The following is a 21,756-nucleotide window of genomic DNA, read 5'->3' on the forward strand; positions in this document are numbered from 1 at the left end:
GAAATGCAGAAAGAGCTTAATCAACTGCCACATGGGCTGAGGAATGGCAGATGGAGTTCAATTTAGATAAATGCAAGGTGTTGCATTTTGGTGAGGCAAACCAGAGTAGCACTTATACAGTCAATGGGAGGCCCCTGGGGAGTGTTATATAACAAAGAGAGATACATGGGTAAAAGTTCATAGTTCCTTGATAATGGAGTCACAGGTAGGTAGGCAGGTGAAGAAGGCTTTCAGCATGCTAGCTTTCATCAGTCAGAAGACTGAGTATAGGAATTGAGATGTTTTGTTGCAGCTGTACAAGACATTAGTGAGACCATTATTTGGGGTACTGTGTGCAGTTCTGATTGCCCTACTATAGAAAGAATACTATTAAACTAGAAAGAATGCAGAAAAAGATTTATTAGGATGCTGCCTGGGCTGAAAGGTTTGTGTTATAGGAGAGGTCTGGGACTTTTTTCCCTTATAGCAGTACATAAAATCATGAGAGGCATAGATAAGTAGATAGGTAACAGCTTTAGGAAGCTGATGAAGGGCTTTTGCCCGAAACGTCGATTTTGCTGAATTCCTGATGAAGGGCTTTTGCCCGAAACGTCGATTTTGCTGAAGCTCCTCGATGCTGCCTGAATTGCTGTGCTCTTCCAGCACCATTGATCCAGAATCTGGTTTCCAGCATCTGCAGTCATTGTTTTTACGTAGGTAACAGCTTTAACCCATGGTAGACAGCCAAAACTAGAGGGCATAGGTTTAAGGTGAGAGTGGAGAGATACAAAAGGGTCCAGAGGGCCAATTGTTTCATACAGAGAGTGGTGAGTGTCTGGAATGGGCTGCCAGAGGAAGAGAGTACAGTTTCGTCATTTAAGAAACATTTAGACAGGTACATGAAGTGATAGGTCTGGAGTGATATAGACCAAATGTAGGCAAATAGGACTAGCTCAAAGTGTGAAAACTGGGTAGTGTTGGGCCAAAGGGCCTGTTTTCATGCTGTAGACTTCTATGATTCTTTGGCTCTATGCTGTGACCTGGGTGAAAAGGTACACCTAGCAATGTAGAAAGTAGGTCAATGACCTGTGCTCTGAAAAAGTAAATGTCATTATCTTGTCTCTGCTACCTCACACTCACCGTGCCAATACTCATTCCAACTCTGCCACTGCACATATATTTAACTGAGAGTCATGGATGTCAACTTTCCCTATTGCAAGCATCCAACTCATCCTCAGAACCTATTATTACTGTCACTACTCCATCAATAATACAATACAATGAAGCTCAACCCCAGACTTGAATTGTCCACTTTCCCCAGTACTCTGCGCACTGAACTGCGTTTATTCACCAAAGTCACAGGACTTTGGTGCAGACTTGGCAAGGCAGCCTCAATCGAACATGGTCCATTCCCTGATTGACGTCCCAACCTTAGGTGCCGACTGACCTATCTGTAATTCCTGGGCTGCTTGTCCAATCCCCGGACTACAAAAACATTATCATGAGGCTCTGAGAGGGCCAAGTACCTGGCTGACTGACTACAACCAATTTTTGACTAGATTGAGACTCTTGAGTAATTACAGTTCACTTTCACCCATCTAAGGAGTGATTCCCATTGGCTTTCACATATGGCCATTTTGCTTGAAGCACATGCAGTTTGATTGCTGTTTAAACTGCTGGCACATGCTGTAGGTCTGAAAGTGACATCACACATTACTGTGCAGTGACATGTCCATCCTACCGCACTGATAGATTAACTGTTCAGCAGTATTTTTCCTTTATTCATTCACAGGATGTGGGTATCACTGACTAGGCAGCATTTATTACCCATCCCTAATTATCCAGAGTGCATTTAAGAGTCAACCACATTGCTGTGGCTCTGGAGTCATATGTAGGCCAACCAGGCAAGGATGGCAATTTCTTTCCCAAAGGACATTAGTGAATCAGATGAGTTTTTTTCCGACAATCAGCAATGGATTCATAGTCATTATTGGATTCTTAATCCCAGGTATTTATTGAATTCAAATTCCACCATCTGCCATGATGGGATTTGAACCCGGGTCCTCCACACATTATCTGGATCTCTGGATTAATAGTCCAATCCACCTCCCCATTACCTTCTATCGTCTTACCATTTCCTGCCATTACAGCTCCTGCCTCTACAGAGACTGACAGCCTGGAGCTGAGCATAAAGGGCATTGTGCACTTAGAAAACAATGCATCACATGCAGACTGGTAACCTGCAAGTGAGTACTAAATACAGTGAGCATGTTTAAGAAAGTAATGTGAAGTAGACATAGACTGGCAACCTACCTTGCCTAGTGATAAAGTGTGAGTGCTAAGAAAGCATGTTAGGAACTAAAGGCTGCATATGTCCACATAATTTCTAGATGTGTAGGATGTGTGTTTATCTTCTCACAGAATTACTTGGTGGAAGCATGCAAGTTATTGATATCCCAGAGCTCCAAAATAAAGTTGAAGGGCTGAAGTGGTGTCTGAGTCAGGACAGAGCAGGAATAATGATGTGGTGATGCTGGATGACAGATAAAGGAGGGTAGTGATCATGGAAAATGCAAGGATATCATTCACAATGTTTGATGGCCAGGGGAAACACTGAGAAAGTTGCAATAGTTGGATATACATGTTGGGAATTTGTGTCACCTAGTTTCTTGGTGGAGGAGAAGAGAATGTGAAGTGATGCAGAAATAAGTGCAGTTGGGGTTGTAATTTGATTGAATGGCATTGGAATAGGTTAGCTGCTGCTCAATGGTGAGATTCTGATGTCAGTATTTAAGGGGGGAAAGTTACCTCACTTTATTTCCACCATTGCTTACCTTTACTCTGGCCATAACGGGGAGGGGAGAACTCTACCCAATGTAACTGCGTAACACAATCATGGGACTTTTACTTTCTCTTATTAATCAGAAGGTTCTATAGTGGTCAGAAGCTTGCAGCTGTGTAAATGACTGGGAAGCTAGAGCTGACCATTGTAGTTCTGGGAGCTGGGTTTTACTGTCCTTTTGGAGCAGTCTCAAGTTAAGCCTGTAGGCCACACAAATGAAGACAGCTTAGAGTCCTGAAAAAGATCACTCCAGGCCTTAGAAGCTGTAGCATTAATCATGGGCCATCTCATCATTTAATTTAACAGCATGAGCAGGTGTACAACAAATACTCTTACATGAATGTGAATGTATCCATGTTGTTTGAATCAGTTGTAAAATTATTGCTGCTGGGCTAACAATCCACTTTTATAACAGTCACCTTTGGAAAATCTGTTTGCATTTGTCAATTAACACATTTATTTTATCATTTCCATTAGATTCTAGTAATTATGAAGATAAGTTACCAATGCAGGCTGGAATAGAGTCTGTGATGTGCCATTCACCATCGATGCATTTGATTTTACCACTCCCTTGTAATCTATAATGATGATTGCATCGATAATTTCCCACAAAATCACTGTAGTATGAATACATTGTATATGGAAAATCACCATGCTCAATATTTGGTGGATTTGAGCATGGTCCTGTGGAAACAGTTTAGTTTATTAGTGCTCATTTAATTGACATTTACTTAAACAAGAACATTATTATTTGATTTCAAAATAGACAAAGGTTTCACAAATTTGATTACAACTTTTACCTAATGTTAGTATTTAAATGAAGAATTTCTGGTTTAATAATACATCGGCATTATCTCAAGATATTAATGATTATCTGCAGCCTGAGGAAAATTATAAAAGCATTTTCAAACTACTAGAAGTTTAAAGAATTGTATATTTCGGACCAGCTGATTTATCCTTAAGTAATTCCTGGACATAATCAGAACATCAACATGACTTTGTAGGTCTTGTAACTTGATTGTGGATCTGAAAGATGTACAGAGATGGGCAGAATCTGTCAACACAGAATGAAAGGGGAGCAATATCCAGACAGTTTGAGGAGAGTACAACCACTTCTTGCCAGGAGGTGCAAGCCCGGAAATGAGTTATTGTAACTGATAGTTAACATTATAATTGGCCTCCCAGAGAACAAGGATTTGCAGATACTGATCATAGAGTCATAAGAGTTATAGAGATGTACAGCATGGAAACAGACCCTTCGGTCCAACCTGTCCATGCCGACCAGATATCCCAACCCAATCTAGTCCCACTTGTCAGCACCTGGCCCATATCCCTCCAAATCCTTCCTATTCATATACCCATCCAAATGCCTCTTAAATGTTGCAATTGTACCAGCCTCCATCACTTCCTCTGGCAGCTCATTCCATACACGTACCACCCTCTGCGTGAAAAAGTTGCCCCTTAGGTCTCTTTTATATCTTTCCCCTCTCACCCTAAACCTATGCCCTCTAGTTCTGGACTCCCCAACCCCAGGGAAGAAACTTTGTCTATTTATTCTATCTGTGCCCCTCATAATTTTGTAAACCTCTATAAGATCACCCCTCAGCCCCCCAAGCTGCAGGGAAAACAGCCCCATCCTGCTCAGCCTCTCCCTATAGCTCAAATCCTCCAACCCTGGCAACATACTTGTAAATCTTTTCTGAACCCTTTCAAGTTTCACAACATCTTTCCGATAGGAAGGAGACCAGAATTGCAAGCAATTTTACAACAGTGGCCTAACCAATGTCGCAACGTGACCTCCCAACTCCTGTACTCAATATTCTGACCAATAAAGGAAAGCATACCAAATACCTTCTTCACTATCCTAGCTACCTGCGACTCCACTTTCAAGGAGCTATGAACCTGCACTCGAAGGTCTCTTTGTTCAGCAACACTCCCTAGGACCTTACCATTAAGTGTATAAGTCCTGCTAAGATTTGCTTTCCCAAAATGCAGCATCTCGCATTTATCTGAATTAAACTCCATCTATCACTTCTCAGCCCATTGGTCCATCTGGTCCAGATACTGTTGTAATCTGAGGTAACATTCTTCGCTGTCCACTACACCTCCAATTTTGTTCAGCAGTTTTAAAATACTTACTAAGTCAAAAGGACACTAAAATGTTGGCCATGGCTCCTTGAGTTGGGAAGCTGTCCGAAGTCGGAAAAAGGGAAAGCATAATATGTTATTGTAAAGGAGTTAATAATTAGGGGGTCAGCTGGAATCCCTTGGAAGCAGGATTGACAGTCCCACGTCATATGCTTCATAACAACTATCAATCTGAGAGACTTCCATATGGACTTTAAAAAAATATGGTGAAGGAAAGAAAAGACTCAATGTTGGTCGTAACAACTTGGGAAGTGTAGGTAAACAGTGCTATTTGCAGAGTAGCAGGTATTAGGAACTTAATGGACTGGATCTCAAGTATTATAACTTTGGTTTATTACCTGAACCTTATGCTATTCAGCAAACAAGATTAGAGCAAGTAACATTTATTTTTATTTATTTGCTAGGTGAGGGCATCACTGGCTAGGCCAGCATTTATTGCTCATCACAGAGAAAGCAGTTAAGATTCAATAACATTGCTGTGGGTCTGGAGACACGTGTAGGCCAGACCAGCTAAGGATAGCAGCTTCCTTCCCTAAAGGATATTAGTGAACCAAAGTGGGGTTTTCTGACAATTGGCAACAGATCCATGGTCATCATTAAACTCTTAAATCCTGATTTCTATTGAACTTAAATTCCACCATCTGCCATCAAATACAAAAACCAAAACTTCTTGGAAGGGAAGAGTTGTGAGAAGTTCTCTCTCTCTCTCTGCATTTGTCATTCCCATCCTTAGTCTGTTTGCATTCTATACTTTTTTCAAATAAAGGTCATTTTACCAATGGCACCAACAGAAGAGCAATAACCAGATTAAAGCAATAAATAGAAAGCAATCCAAACAAAACTAATACTGGGATTCTAAAGATTATTTTAATTTAACTGGATACATTTTGCCATATTTCATGTCTATTTTAAAGATTTTTTTTGAACTATTCAATTATATAATTGTTTCAAAGAAAATTGTAGTTTCATTTCATGGTTTGCTTTAAACTAAGGTAAATGAATAAAGAAAACTTACCTGGACATTTTATTTGTGGGGCCCAGCCACTTAGTGTACACTTGGAATAATTTCGGCGGTTGGAATTTCTGCAGGTGTAAGTTATTGTTCTCTCAAGATTGAAGTACCAACGATGATATGGTTCGAAAATTGCATTGACGTTTGGTAATGAACACCTAATTGCTGAGAAAGGGAAATTAACACCAAAATGCATACGTGATATTGATAATGTTACATGCTGACCAAGGCTCATCACTGAATAGTTCTTGAAGTATTATAAAGTAATGCTTCTAACTTATGAATGACATTTAAAAAAAGATTTAAAGAACTGGTATATTCAAATTTCCCTCACAAACGCTGCAATATTCCATGCAATTAAGTACATGGAACAATGGAGACAGACTGATCCACTGAACTTGCTGCATGGTTATAGTTAGCCATACAGGCTCTGTTTTGGCCTCTGAAAACTATTTTTTAGGTAAAATTTGTACTGTGCTCTCAATCCTTTTTACCAAATATTATTTTCCTCCACGTTCTTTTTCAACGAGCCAAGACAAATCTTCAGATTGCATTGCCTATTGCAGTGAAGAGCTTTCTCGTCAGATCTCTGTAGCCTATCCATTATTTGCAGCACTTCATTCAGACCACTGTTAGAATCAGGAGAGCAGAGGTGGAATCGCATTGTTCGTTTCCAATCTCTTGTTGGTCGAAACAGATAGTTTCTTTTAAAAAAGGAAATGCTTGCCAAGTTAGTGAGTATTTAACTGCTTCACTGCTGTGATTGTATAAAACGCTTACGGGCATGTTGCCTTGAGTTCTTTTTTGAAACGAAAACAGTACTTATTACGCTTAAACCCATCTGTGTAAAATAATCATAGATAAACAGTGCACATTGCTTTTATAATGTGATATGGTTCATAAAACATTATTAGGCAGGAAATTTTGTTATGCTTTTAAGTATTGAGGATAAATTAGAAACCAAAAATTCAATTACCTACACAGCTTGGATTTGGAAACCATCCAGATGCTTCACATGTTACTAAATTTGAGCCTAAAGGTCTGTACCCGCTATCACAAGTATATTCTACTTTTTCACCATGGGAATACATCCACTTAGTAGTTTGGAATTTACCATCGTCTATTGGAATGATCGTACATATTATTGCTGAAAAACAAAATGATAGGTTTTAATATAGTGAATGGTAGTAATAAATCCATAATTACTAACTTCATGCTATCTCCATAGAAAAGGTCATTATTACAAATGATATAAAATGATATGTGCATTACCTAAGCTGAGGAAAATTAGTGAAACATTAATTTCACTTACTAAATATTTCAATTAATTGTGTCAGTAATCATAAGATATTCTTGGTTTGCTTTTGGAGAACTTAAGGCAGGAAGGAGGAGAAAATATACACAGAAGAGTGCAGCAGAAATTAGAATCAGTGAGAGAAATAGGAGTACAAAGTCAAAACTTAAGGCTCTTTCTCTGAATATATTTGAAACAACGCAGATAATATAGATAAAGAATAACTGATTCTGACTCAATAGCTATTATGGAGATGTGGTTCCCGGGTGTCCAAGATTAGGAACTCAATATTATAGGATATTTGACATTTGGAAGACTAGGCAAAAAGGAAAAGGAGGTGGGTCTTTCAATAAAGGTATCCGTGCAGGTGTGATCAGTGAAATGGGTGTAATAGATTGTGAAGTGGAACAGTTTCGGTGAAACAAAGGAACTGCTGCAGAAAGAAGTCTTAAATGGGAATTGTCTATTGGTTGCCAAAGAGTTTTCTCACATTAGGACAAAGTATACATGAAAGTGAGAAATAATGGAAGTGTGTAATAAGGATGGTATAATTGTTGTAGGCAGAAGTGTGCACTGCAGATGCTGGAGATCAGAGTCAAGATTAGAGTGGTGCTGGAAAAGCACAGCCGGTCAGACAGCATCTGAGGAGCAGGAAAATCAACATTTCGGGCAAAAGTCCTTCATCAGAATTTTCCTGCTCCCCGGGTGCTATAATTGTTATGGCTGATTTTAACCTGCATATTGGGCGAATGAATACAATTGGCAGATATTACTAGAATATAAAAGCAGGGATATACTTCTAAAGCTTTATAAGGCTCTGGTCAGATGATGTTGAGATTATTATGAGCAATTTTGGGCGCTATACCTCAGGAAGGATGTACTGGCTCTGGAGCAGGTTCCAGAAGAGGTTCACGAGAATGATCCCAGGAATGAAAGGCTTAACATACGAGGAATGTTTGAGGACTCTGGATCTATACTTGATGGAGTTATGAAGGAAGAAGTTGGACCTAATTAAAACTTACAGAATACTGCACGGCATGGATAAACTGGATGTTGGGAAGATGTTTCCATTGGCAGGAGAGATTAGAACCAGAGGGCACAGTCTTAGAGTAAGGACAAGACCCTTTAGGATGGAGATGAGGAGACATTTGTTCAGCCAGAGAGTGGTGAATCTATGGAATCCATTGCACAACAGGCTGTTGATGCCAGGTCATTGAGTACAGTAGTCCCCCTGTACCTGGCAAAAGTGAGGACTGCATATCTTGGAGATCAGAGTCTTGATTAGAGTGGTGCTGGAAAAGCACAGCAGGTCAGGCAGCATCTGAGGAGCAGGAAAATTGACGTTTCGGGCAAAAGCTCTTCATCAGGAATGAAGCAGGGAACCCCTGGGGTGGAGAGATAAATGGGAGGGGGTTGGGGCTGTGGAGAAGGTAGCCAAGTGTACAATAGGTGGATGGAAGTGAGGATGAATGTGATAGGTCAGAGAGGAGGGTGGTGCGGATAGGTGGGAAGGGAGATTGGCAGGTAGGACAGGTCATGAGGACAGCACTGAGCTGGAAGGTTGGAACTGGAGTAAGGTGGGCGGAGAAGAAATGAGGAAACTGGTGAAGTCCACATTGATGCCCTGGGGTTGAAGTGTTCTGAGGCGGAAGATGAGTCGTTCACCCACAGGGGTTACATTCCTGGACCTACCGTGGAAGCCTGAAACCGCAGATAGGAGCAAACTCATTCATTTAAATGGGAAATATACCTTCCCGCCAGCCTCCTGGTCCCTGGTTCCGGAAGCTTCCCTATAGCATGCTCAGGCTGTGGCAAACCGTGGGTAGCTTAAACCGCGGAAAACAAATCCACGGAAACGGGGAACGCCCTGTATTTTTAAGACAGAGATAGATAGGTTCTTTGTTGAAGGGAATCAAAGGTCATGAAGAGAAAGCAGGAGAATGAGGTTGAGAAACCCATGATTGAATGGCAGAGTAGACCAATTGGGATGAATGGCCTAATGTCTGCTCCTATATCTTATGATCTTATGGCTGGAGAAACCAGATGGGCAAGTGTAACACCAAGAACAAATTCATAGAGTGCTTCACAGATTGCTTCTTATCACAGTGCATTGCAGAACCTACCCAGGAACAGGCTATTTCAGACCTAGTGATACATAACCAGGTAGGATTAACACAAACTTTTGTAATTAATGATCCTTTAGGGGGTGGCAATCATAGTATGGTAGAATTTCATATTTAGTTGATAGAGAGAGAGCAATTCAGGTATCAAACCACTATTTTCAATTTCAATAAAGGCAAATACAGAGTTATGGGGGAAAGAGTCTAAAGTGTGCTGGGAAAATTGAGAAAAGGGGAAGTCAATGGAAAAACTCAGCCTTGCCAGATGGGCGGTTATTTCATACTATTTAGTGATGATTTATTATGGTAAAAATGAAGGAATTTAATGAGAAGGATAATGGTTAATAAAGGTGTTCAAAGAAAGTATTTGATTAAAAGCTAAGTCATACAAAACTAGTATTAGACCAGAGGGTTGGGAATTTTTAAGAAACCAGCAGCAGCTGACCTGAAAATCTAATAAAATGGGAGGAAATTGACTATGAAAGAAAATTGGCAAGAAATATAAGAAAAAAGCAAGAGCTTCGAAGGGTAAATAAAAGGAGAAGTAAAAGCAAGTGTGGAGGATGTGACTAGGGAGTTGAGAACAGTGAACTGGGAAATGGCAGGTAATTTAAACCAATATTTCGCTTTGGTCTTCATGGAAGAGGAGTGATATGAGCCTCAGGAAGAGATGCTGAATCATGTCATGTCTATTGTTCTGAAGTACTGTCTCCTGGCAAATTAGTCTTCTGAAATGATAGTTCACTAACAACCTTCAGGGAATGAAATCTGCCTTCCTCAGAAATTCTGGCCAATACGTGACAGCAATGTGCTTATCTCTTAACTGCCCACTGAAATGCCCCAACAAACAATAGCATTCACAAACAATTAGGGATGGAAAACAAATGCTGGCTCTGCAAGCGACAAACATGTCCCACAGAAGAGTAAAAAAGTGGAACTTTTCAATAATGGATGAAGACACAGAACAATGTCAGCTCTGAAGGCAGTAGTGAAGGAGGTTTAAGCTTACCCTCTTAAATGTAGCCAAGGTAACTGGAAGGCAGCAAGAACAAGGAAAGCTTAAATATCTCATCAGGTCAGGTAGCTTGCCACATGCAACATTGAACTTAACAATTTAGATCATAATCTCTGCCTCCAACTCATTCTTTCAGTTCATTTTTCTTCCCCTTTTTATGTTTCGCTGGCTTGGTCTTCATCTCGTATCTTTCTTTATTCCTTAATGATGTACTTTTATGTAACAATTTGCAACTCATCTAGGCATAGCCTTTGCTGTTTTCATTAATATTTTTTGCCTGTTGCATCATGAAATCCTTTGCTCCTTAATCTCCCTTTTAGAGATCTACTCTTTTGTCTTTTCTGACCACTCTCCTTTTCCACTGCCTTAAGGTTAGATTAGATTCTCTAAAGTGTGGAAACAGGCCCTTTGGCCCAACAAGTCCACACTGCCCCTCTCAAAGAGAAACCCATTCCCCTACCCTATATTTACCCCTGACTAACACACCTGACACTGGGCAATTTAACATGGCCAATTCACCTGGCCTGCACATCTTTGGATTGTGGGAGGAAACCAGAGCACCTGGAGGAAACCCACGCAGACACAAGGAGAATATGCAAACTCCACACAGACAGGCGGGAATCAAACCCAGGATCCTGGTGCTGTGAGGCAGCAGTGCTAACCACTGGGCCACCGTGCCGCCCATCTTTCTTCAGTTCTGATCAAAAGTCCCAAGTCTATGTCATTGACCTGAAAGTGTTTCTGTCCATAGAAAGTCTGTTGAATTATGCAAGCTTTTCTTTTGATTTCAGATTTCCAGTGCTGGCTGCATTTTGCTTTTCTAAAATTTATTTAGGCAATTTTTCTGATCAGCCTGTTCAGAGATATTATTACACACATCTGAAGCAGGTTGAGACTTGAATCTGTTGCCCCTGCTCCAGGGGTAGGGACAATACCTCTGTGCCACAAAAGTGTCCTAGCATTTTGCTTTTGTAACAGAAAGTTTTATTGGAATCATATTCTGCAAAATCAGAAACAAGATACACTATATAGTACCAATTAAAGGAACCTCTCAGCTTTCTTAGAGATTCTCTTATTTCAATTATTGAAATAACTTACTATTGACATAAAATTATCAGCTTACGTGTGCAAGTTGGTAGTGGGTTCCATCCAAATTTAGTGCATGTAGTCAGTTGAATGTCTTCAGGTCTATAATTGCGATTGCATCGATATTGTAGTACATGAGAATATTTGTAAATCTGTTTGTTGTCAATTACTTTCCCATTCTCTATAGCTGGTTTCGTACATATGAATTCTGAAAAGGAAAATTACTGAAATCATGTATTCAAAGTGATTAGAAATGTATTTTTAACAATGGTTAAATACAATCTTAGCTAGTTATGAAAATAGATCACCAGTGGCCTAGCCACTATCTGATTGGTGTATTTAGCCTTCCTGAAAAGAGGGTCTCCTGCCTACTTTCCAAGCAATAGCTGACACCCCTGTAGTTTCTAAAGAACGCTTGCTCCAGTCTTGTCAACTGCAGCCTCTAGTAGTGCTGGGAGTAGAGTGCTGAAGGCCAATCTGATCCCATGAGAAGGGTTGAAATCCCATCTCCAATTACTGCGTTCCATAAAATCCTGGCTGATGCAGACTTCTGCTTAAAATCATGAAATTTAATCAGAAGAAATGCAAATAAAAAACATTTAGGAAAGCTTTACGTACAGTATGGATATTGAGCATTACCTTTGCATTTAGGAACTGGATTACTCCACGTTCCATTTGCTAAACAATAAATCTCTTTGACACCTTCAATGTCCAATTCTGCTGAATTACACTCGAATTGCAGGACAGAGCCAAAAGGAAAGTTTTGCTCAAGGCCAAATTGCTCTGATCTAACGATCTTTCCATTTTCTGGTTCTTCCACAGGGGAACAGGTCACAACTGCAAAACAAATTGAACATAATATCTTTAACATGGAATATATAATGTTTCATATCAATTTATGTACTGTTTGCCAGTTTCATCTGCAACATTAGAAAACTAACTCATTTCTAATGAATCTTCTAATTTAATAGTAAAACCACCAGGGGTAACACAAAGGGTATCTTTTACAATTTTGGGGTGAATGGTAATCTGGCAACATGAATTACCTACTGTTTCGAGAGCCAAAATTGAAAATCAGGCAGCTTCTAAAGAAGACAGGTGATCTGCTCTGTCTTATTATTATTCAGAAACTGAGAGTGATAACTAACCCCATCTAGTGTGAATAATGGAATTTATTTCTCAAAGTGTCATGAATCTGTGGAATTAACTATCCTAGAGTAGGGTGGACGCCAGGACTTTGTGTAAATTTAAGAAGGGGATAGATAGATTTTTAATTAGTAATGGGTTTAAGAGTTATGAAGAGTGGACAGGAAAGTGGAGCTGAAGCCTAGATGAAATGAGCCAAGGTAACCCACTATTATTTTAAATGGTGGAGCAAGCTTGAGGGGCTGAATTGCATACTCCTGCTCTTAGATCTTGTGTTTGGATTAGGTTCCTGACAGTGTGGAAACAGGCCCTTCGGCCCAACCAGTCCACACCGACCCTCCGAAGAGTAACCCACCCAGATCCATTTCCCTCTGACTAATGCACTTAACACTATGGGCAATTTAGCATGGCTAATCCAACTGACCTGCACATCTTTGGACTGTGGTAAGAAACTGGAGCATCCGGAGGAAACCCGGATAGACACGAGAACAATGTGCAAACTCCACATAGTCACTCGAGGCTGGAATTGAACTTGGGTCCCTGGTGCTGTGAGGCAGCAGTGCAAACCACTGAGCCACTGTGCCACCCCGACCTTCTTTGCTGTCCATTGCACCTCCAATTTTGATGTCATCTGTAAACTTACTAACTATACGTCTTATGTTCACATCCAAATAATTTATATAAATGACGACAAGTAGTGGACCCAGCACTGATCCTTGTGGCACCATTCTGAAAAAAACAACCCTCCACCACCACCTTCTCTTCTACCTTTGGCCAGTTCTCCTGTGTTCTAGTGTAGTGATGAGGTGTTATTTTCCAGAAGGTAGTGATAAGTCCAAAAAATACATTATACTTACCACAAAATTGAGAAAAATCCTGCATGGGTTTCAGTGCCAGTGCAATGACAAGTATTTAGGTCTTACGTCCCAAAAAGTGGTTGACCAAGTCAAGCAACATGTTTCACCGGCTGTTTATAATAAGCAGAATACAGAGCCTGCTCAAAACGGCTGCACTTGTAAAACCCAAAATAAAACATCTATTGTTTCATGTGGTCTTGCAATTGAACAGCACCTGCTAAAAAGTTCTTAATGAGCTAACAGTTACTGTAACAACCAATTCAAATTAATCAGCCAAATTTATAATATGACATAGTTACACTTGTTAGGAGAGTCATGAACACATGTTTCTCTGCAAACAAAAGGGATATAAAGAAACATTGCACCTTTTTGAATTAACCAAAAGCATGCAGAACCAATTGTTCCCTGTTGCTTTCTTCAGGTGTTGGACTGGGGTGGACAAAGTTAAAAATTATACAACACCGGGTTATAGTCCAACCAATTTATTTGGAAGCATTAGCTTTCAGAGTGCTGCTCCTTCATCAGGTAGCTGTGAAGCAGGATCATGAGACACAGAATTTATAGCAAAAGATTACAGTGTCATGCAACTGAAATAATATATTGAACAATCCTAGATTGCTGTTAAGTATTTCATATTTATAATGGGTTGCAGGTTTTGATTCATTAATATGTAAATCTCAGAACTTCTTTTAAGCCATATTTTCGAGATAACTTAAGGTTTTATTAAAAAAAAGTGACATCTCAGTTCAGACAATGCATTAAAGGTGTGAGGTTAGAGTCTGTCTGTATTGCAATCTTGAATCAGACTGGTTCTATTTCCAAAGTAGGAATTCATAAAATGTCACATGGATTGAGTGGGAGTGTGTGTGCATGAGTGTGCGTGAGAGAGCGTGTGTTTGCATGAATGCATGCTTGGTAAAGTGTGAGTGTGATGGAGTATAAGACTGTGACTTATACTGCACCTCACTCACATATACACTTTACCAAACATGCACAATCACAAACATGCTCTATCATGCTCACTTGCACTCACGAGCACACACTCACACACACTCTCTCTCATGTACACTTACACACATATAAGTCTATGGGGTGAATTTGCATTTGCAGAATTATATTTGCAGATACATTCTATTTTGCTCAAAATCTGCAGGCAGTCAATGCAGGCAGTCATAGAGTCACAGTGATGTACAGCATGGAAACAGACCTTTCGGTCCAACGGGTCCATGCTGACCAGACATCTCAACCCAATCGAGTCCTACCTGCCAGCACCTGGCCCATATCCCTCCAAACCCTTCCTATTCATATACCTTCATATTCATACCCTTCCTATTCATATACCCATCCAAATGCCTCTTAAATATTGCAATTGTACCAGCCTCCACCACTTCCTCTGGCAGCTCATTCCATACACGTACCACCCTCTGTGTGAAAAGGTTGCCCCTTAGGTCTCTTTTATATCTTTCCACTCTCACCCTAAATCCATGCCCTCTAGGTCTGAACTCCCTGACACTAGGGAAGAGACTATGTTTATTTATCCTATGCATGCCCCTCATGATTTTGTAAACCTCAATAAGGTCACCCCTCAGCCTCCCAAGCTGCAGGGAAAACAGCCCCAGCTTGTTCAGCCTCTCCCTATAGCTCAAATCCTCCAACCCTGGCAACATCCTTGTAAATCTTTTCTGAACCCTTTCAAGTTTCACAACATCTTTCCGATAAGAAAGAGACCAGAATTGCATGCAAGATTCCAGCAGTGGCCTAACCAATGTCCTGTACAGCCACAACATGACCTCGCAACTCCTGTACTCAATATTCTGACCAATAAAAGAAAGCATACCAAACGCCTTCTTCACTATCTTATCTACCTGCGACTCCACTTTCAAGGAGCTATGAACCTGCACTCCAAGGTCTCTTTGTTCAGCAACACGCCCTAGGACCTTACCATTAAGTGTACAAGTCCTGCTAAGATTTGTTTTCCCAAAATGCAGCACCTCGCATTTATCTGAATTAAACTCCATCTACCTCTTCTCAGCCCAATGGCCCATCAGATCCTGTTGTAATCTGAGGTAACCCTCTTCGCCATCCATTACATCTCCAATTTTGATGTCATCTGCAAACTTACTAACTGTACTTCTTATGCTCACATCCAAATCATTTATGTAAATGAAAAAAAGTAGTGGACCCAGCACCGATCCTTGTGGTACTCCATTGGTCACAGGCCTCCAGTCTGAAAAACAGCCCTCCACCAAAACCCTCTGTCTTCTACCTTTGAGCCAGTTCTGTATCCAAATGGCTAGTTCTCCCTGTATTCTGAGAGATCTAACCTTGCTAACCAGTCTCTCATGGGGAACTTTGTCGAACGCCTTACTGAAGTCCATATAGATCACATCTACCACTCTGTCCTCATCAATCTTCTTTGCTACTTCTTCAAAAAACTCAATCAAGTTTAGGAGACACAATTTCCCACGCACAAAGCCATGTTGACTATCCCTAATCAGTCCTTGCCTTTCCAAATACATGTACATCCTGTCCCTCAGGATTCCCTCCAGCAAGTTACCCACTATCGACGTCAGGCTCACCAGTCTGTAGTTCCCTGGCTTGTCCTTACCACCCTTCTTAAACAGTGGCACTACGTTTGCCAACCTCCAGTCTTCCAACACCTCACCTGTGACGATCGATGATATAAATATCTTAGCAAGAGGCCCAGCAATCACTTCTCTAGCTTCCTACAGAGTTCTCGGGAACACCTGATCAGGTCCTGGGGATTTATCCACCTTCATGCATTTCAAGACATCCAGCACCATCTCCTCTGTAATGTGGACTTTTTGCAAGATGTCACCATCTCTATCCCTACAGTCTATATCTTCCATATCCTTTTCCACCTTAAGTACTGTTGCAAAATACTCATTTAGTATCTCCCCCATTTTCTGCGGCTCCACACAAAGGCAGCCTTGCTGATCTTTGAGGGGTTCTATTCTCTCCCTAGTTACCCTTTGTTCTTAATATATTTGTAAAATCCCTTTGGATTCCCCTTAATTCTATTTGCCAAAGCTATCTCATGTATCCTTTTTGCCCTCCTCATTTCCCTTTTAAGTATACTCCTACTGTTTTATACTCTTCTCAGGATTCACTCGATCTATCCTGTCTATACTTTACATATGCTTCCTTCTTTTTCTTATTCAAACCCTCAAACTCTTTAGTCATCCAGCATTCCCTATTTCTACCAGCCTTTCCTTTCCCCTAACAGGAATATACTTTTTCTGGATTCTCATTATCTCATTCCTGAAGGCTTCCCATTTTCAAGCCGTCCCTTTACCTGCGAATATCTGCCCCCAATCAGCTTTTGAAAGTTCTTGCCTAATACCGTCAAAATTGATCTTTCTCCAATTTAGAACTTCAGCTTTCAGATCTGATCTATCCTTTTCCATCACTATCTTAAAACTAATGGAATTATGGTCACTGGCCCTAAAGTGCTCCCCCACTGACACCTCAGTCACCTGCCTTGCCTTATTTCCCAAGAGTAGGTCAAGTTTTGCACCTTCTCTAGTATGTATATCCACATACTGAATCAGAAAATTTTCTTGAACACACTTAACAAATTCCCCTCCATCTAAACCCTTAACTCTATGGCAGTCCCAGTTTATGTTTGGAAAGTTAAAATCCCCTAACAAAACCACCCTATTATTCTTACAGATAGCTGAGATCTCCTTACAAGTTTGTTTCTCAATTTCCCTCTGACTGTTAGGGGATCTATAATACAATCCCAATAAGGTGATCATCTCTTTCTTATTTCTCAGTTCCACTCAAATAACTTCCTTGGATGTATTTCCGGGAATATCCTCCCTCAGTATAGTTGTAATGTTATCCCTTACCAAAAAACATCACTCCCCCTCTTCTCTTGCCTCCCTTTCTATCCTTTCTGTAGCATTTGTATCCTGGAACTGCCAGTCCTGCCCATTCCTGAGCCATGTTTCTGTAATTGCTATGATATCCCAGTCCCATGTTCATAACCATGCCCTGAGTTCATCTGCCTTCCCTTGCATTGAAATAAATGCAGTTTAATTTATTAGTCCTACCTTCTCCCTGCCTGCCCTGACCGTTTCATTCGCTTCTGTTCTCAACTGTACCAGTCTCAGATTGATCTCTTTCCTCACTATCTCCCTGGGTCCCCCCCCCCCCACCTTACTAGTTTAAATCCTCCCAAGCAGTTCTAGCAAATTTCCCTGCCAGTGTATTAGTCCCCTTCCAATTTAGGTGCAATCCATCCTTCTTGTACAGGTCACTTCTACCCTAAAAGAGATTCCAATGATCTAAAAATGTGAATCCTTCCCCTATACACCAGCTCCTCAGCCATGCATTCATCTATCCTATCCTCCTATTCCTACCCTCACTAGTTCGTAGCACTGGGAGTAATCCAGATTTTACTACTCTTGAGGACCTCCTTTTTAAATTTCTGCCTCACTCTCTGTAATCTCTCCTCAGAATCTCAACCTTTTCCCTTCCTATGGTGTTGGTTCCAATGTGGACAATGCTTCTTGCTGGCCCCTCTCCCCCATGAGAACATTTTGCACCCTCTCTGAGACATCCTTGATCCTGGCACCAGGGAAGCAACACACCATTCTGCTTTTTCGCTGCTGGCCACAGAAAAGTCTGTCTGTACCTCGGCCTAGAGCATCCCGTGACACAATTGATCTCTTTGAAACCAACGTACCCGTTGTTGCATTAGAGCCAGTCTCAATACCAGAAACTTGGCTGTTCGTGCTACCTTCCCCTGAGAATCCATCACCCCCTACATTTTCCAAAACAGCATACTTGTTTGAAATGGATATAGCTACAGAACACACCTTCACTAGGTGCCTACCTCTCTTACTTTTACTGGAGTTAACACATCTGTGTGACTGTATCTGAGACTTCCCCCCCTTCCTATGACTGCCATCCATCACATACTGTTGCTGTTGCAAATTTCTCATTACTTCTAACTGTATTCCAACCGATCTATTCGATCTGATCAGATTCACAACCAACAGCATTTATTGCAGATATAATCCACAGTAACCCTTAAACTCTCTTTAAACTCCCACATCAGACAAGAAGCACATATTACTCTTCTAATGGCCATTTTTGCTCCTTCACAATCTACAGACCCAGAAAATAACACCGTATTACTCCTCTATAAAACACTGCCCCAGGGTATATTAATAGTTATGGCTTACTTTTTAAGTTTAATCAAAAAACATATCTTAAAAACATATAATCAAGAAAGAACTCACTCTCCTCAATACTGCAGACTTTCTGTAGGCCACTTAAACATTTAACTTATCTGATTCTGTGCTGTGAACTTCACCCAAATAGTTCCTCCAAGATCAGTTGTGAATTTCACTGTTTGTTAATTTTCCCAGATGCACTCCGATGTCCAGCGATACACGAACTCAAATAGTAAAGGCAGTAGCTGTGTAGGTTCACCCTGGTGTCAGTTTCTTTCTTTGTTTCTCTCCTGCACTGACCTCACCATGTGCTTCCAATCCAGGTAATATTTTATAAATTCCTACTTTGGAAATAGAACCAGTCTGACACAAGATTGGGATTTAGGCAGATTCTAACCACACACCTTTAATGCTGAGATGTCACTTTTCTTTCTATAAAACCTTAAGTTATCTTGAGAATGTGACTTAAAAGAAGTTCTGGGATTTACATATTAATGAACCAAAACCTGCAACCCATTCTAAAAGATGAAAGCAAATAAAATATTAACAGCAACCTAGGTTGTTCAATATATCTTTAATCTTTTGCTGTACGTTCTATGTCTTATGCTTCTGCTCCACAGCTACTGATGAAGTAGCAGTACTCCAAAAGCTAGTGCTTCCAAATAAACCTGTTGGACTGAAAGGTGCTGTGTGCTTTCTTCATGGCAATGCCTTAATCAGAGCCAACTTGCCAATTGATCAATTTCATTTTCTCTTGTTGTTTAAATTCTTTTGATTTTTAAAAAAAGTTGGCCTTCCTACATTTATCCTGATAACTGTAAAAGCAATAGCATTGGCCACATCCCCCCCCCCCCCCCCCCCCCCCTCTCTCTCTCTCTCTTTCCAGCAATGTTTACATTCTACACCCAATGAACTGTTATTGAAAGTTCAGTAAAGACTCTCTGCAAGAGTCCATGGGGCTGAGCAAGCGCATGTAGCTTTATAAAGCTGAGTACATAAGCTGTACATTTAGTATTTTGAGGATGGAGGCATGAGGGCTATCAGAAAGAGTGCTGATGAAACCCATTCTTGATTTTTCCAGTGCAGAAGGTTGTGCAGGAAGTAATGAGTGTGGCATGAAAAATGGTCAAATTAGATAGAGAATGAATATGTTGAGCTCAGTTTTGAGCTGTGGACAAGGTTCCCTGTCTTTGCATTGAAGCTGAGGTGTCAACTATTAAAAGGCGGTTTAAGCGTCAAAGAACTTTTCTCTTGTGTGATAAAACAGATGATTTTGCATGCACTGGTATTTTACTGGACGAAACCAAAATTCATCTATGTTTGGTGAGGTTGTTGGAAAAAGCAGTGACCGTCACACCACTAGTAGATGAGAAGTGTGTTGAATGCGAAAGGCGCACAAATGAAAACTGACCCCATGTTTCCAATGGCCCGATTAAAGGGAAGGTCCACCAACAAAGTGATAAAATGAGTAAAGCACAAGCAATCATTTCCGAAAGGAAAGACAAGTGAAATTTCAATAAGCCGAAATACCAGCCATGCCATTGTAACCTCAGTGTTGTGAGTGATTACAGATTGCAGTCAAGAACAAGGAAGATCATAATTGGAATGCAACGATCATTTAGGACTTTAAAAATAAAAAAGCTAATGGTCAGACAGAGTGGGAGTGACTTTAGTGATGTTTGCTGTTGTGTAAGTTATAAGGGATGAAGCTGGAGGACTGGGGCACATTGGTTTTGTTAGTGAATATGAAACTAGGGAGAAGGTTGAAAAATTAAGAACTTATAACAATAGACCACGTTTCATGAATTAGACAGGTTTAATGAAGATGGGAGGCAGGTGGATCCAAAATACATTAATTAAGAGATATCTTGTAATCAGGTTTAAGGACCACACGGAAAGGAGAAGAAGATTGCTCAGATCTTTGCAGTTAGCAATTCAAGCTCGAGAACAACTATCTCACTGGAAATAATTTGTCTGATTTTAAAATTTTGAGCAAGAGAAATTTCAGGCTGATTCTGCTCTCCATTTGATCTTGAAGCATTGAATGGTCATTGTGGTCTGAATCCTGCTTTTTTGACTAAATGCAAGTTGTGTTTAGTTTTTGGGAGGGATCTCGGCATATGGCCTAATGAGGTTTCACACCATTCCCCACCAACTCACCTCATTAACAACCTACCGCAACCTACGGCATCCCTCATGTCTGAGTCTATCCCAATCTTATCACTTGCTGTTCCTGGAACAATTTGTTACTTAGACACAACTAGTGACCAGCATCCCTTGCACATGCACTATCTTTAAAAACGTGTTGTGCACCCAGACCATAGCTGTCAGTCGGAGCTGCCCTTTGTAGGTCCTGATATTTTCCCAGTCCTGGCAGAGAAGATAAGTTGCTACCCCACTTTATGGACAATGAGATGGATGTCCTACTGGACAGATGTGGAACAGATGTGGGGACACCTTCCACCCCGACCTCAAATTTACCTGGACTGTCTCAGACTCCTCCCTCCCCTTCCTAGACTTCTCCATTTCTATCTCGGGCGGCCGAATCAACACGGACATTTACTATAAACCAACCGACTCCCACAGCTACCTAGACTACACCTCCTCCCACCCTGCCATCCCATATACCCAATTCCTTCATCTCCACCGCATCTGCTCCCAGAAGGGCCAGTTCCAATACCGTACAACCCAGATGGCCTCCTTCTTCAAAGACCGCAATTTCCCCAGACGTGATCGACGATGCTCTCCACTGCATCTCCTCCACTTCCCGCTCCTCTGCCCTTGAGCCCCGCCCCTCCAATCTTCACCAGGACAGAACCCCACTGGTCCTCACCGACCACCCCACCAACCTCCATATACATTGTATCATCCGTCATCATTTCCGCCACCTCCAAACGGACCCCACCATCAGGGATATATTTCCCTCCCCTCCCCTATCAGCGTTCCGAAAAGACCACTCCCTCCGTGACTCACTTGTCAGGTCCACAACCCCCATCAACCCAAACTCCACTCCCGGTACCTTCCCCTGCAACCGCAAGAAATGCAAAACTTGT

At 41.0% G+C, this 21,756-nt stretch overlaps 1 protein-coding gene across 1 annotated transcript in view; it reads right to left on the reverse strand.

The window, feature by feature from the left end:
- LOC122554561 (complement factor H-like) overlaps positions 1 to 21,756 on the reverse strand; it is a 97,702-nt gene that overhangs the window by 52,198 nt on the left and 23,748 nt on the right. The window contains exons 5-9 of the mRNA XM_043699802.2: positions 12,136 to 12,333; positions 11,534 to 11,704; positions 6,958 to 7,128; positions 5,985 to 6,146; positions 3,326 to 3,505 (exon numbers count right to left, since the gene is read on the reverse strand). Coding sequence (XP_043555737.2) covers positions 3,326 to 3,505; positions 5,985 to 6,146; positions 6,958 to 7,128; positions 11,534 to 11,704; positions 12,136 to 12,333 — 882 coding nt within the window. The remainder of the gene's footprint in view (positions 1 to 3,325; positions 3,506 to 5,984; positions 6,147 to 6,957; positions 7,129 to 11,533; positions 11,705 to 12,135; positions 12,334 to 21,756) is intronic.

The sequence above is a fragment of the Chiloscyllium plagiosum genome, unplaced genomic scaffold (genome assembly GCF_037043375.1).
Source record: "Chiloscyllium plagiosum isolate Xiang-an unplaced genomic scaffold, Cpla_swu_hap1 HiC_scaffold_9, whole genome shotgun sequence".
In the NCBI taxonomy this organism is placed as follows: Eukaryota; Metazoa; Chordata; class Chondrichthyes; order Orectolobiformes; family Hemiscylliidae; genus Chiloscyllium; species Chiloscyllium plagiosum.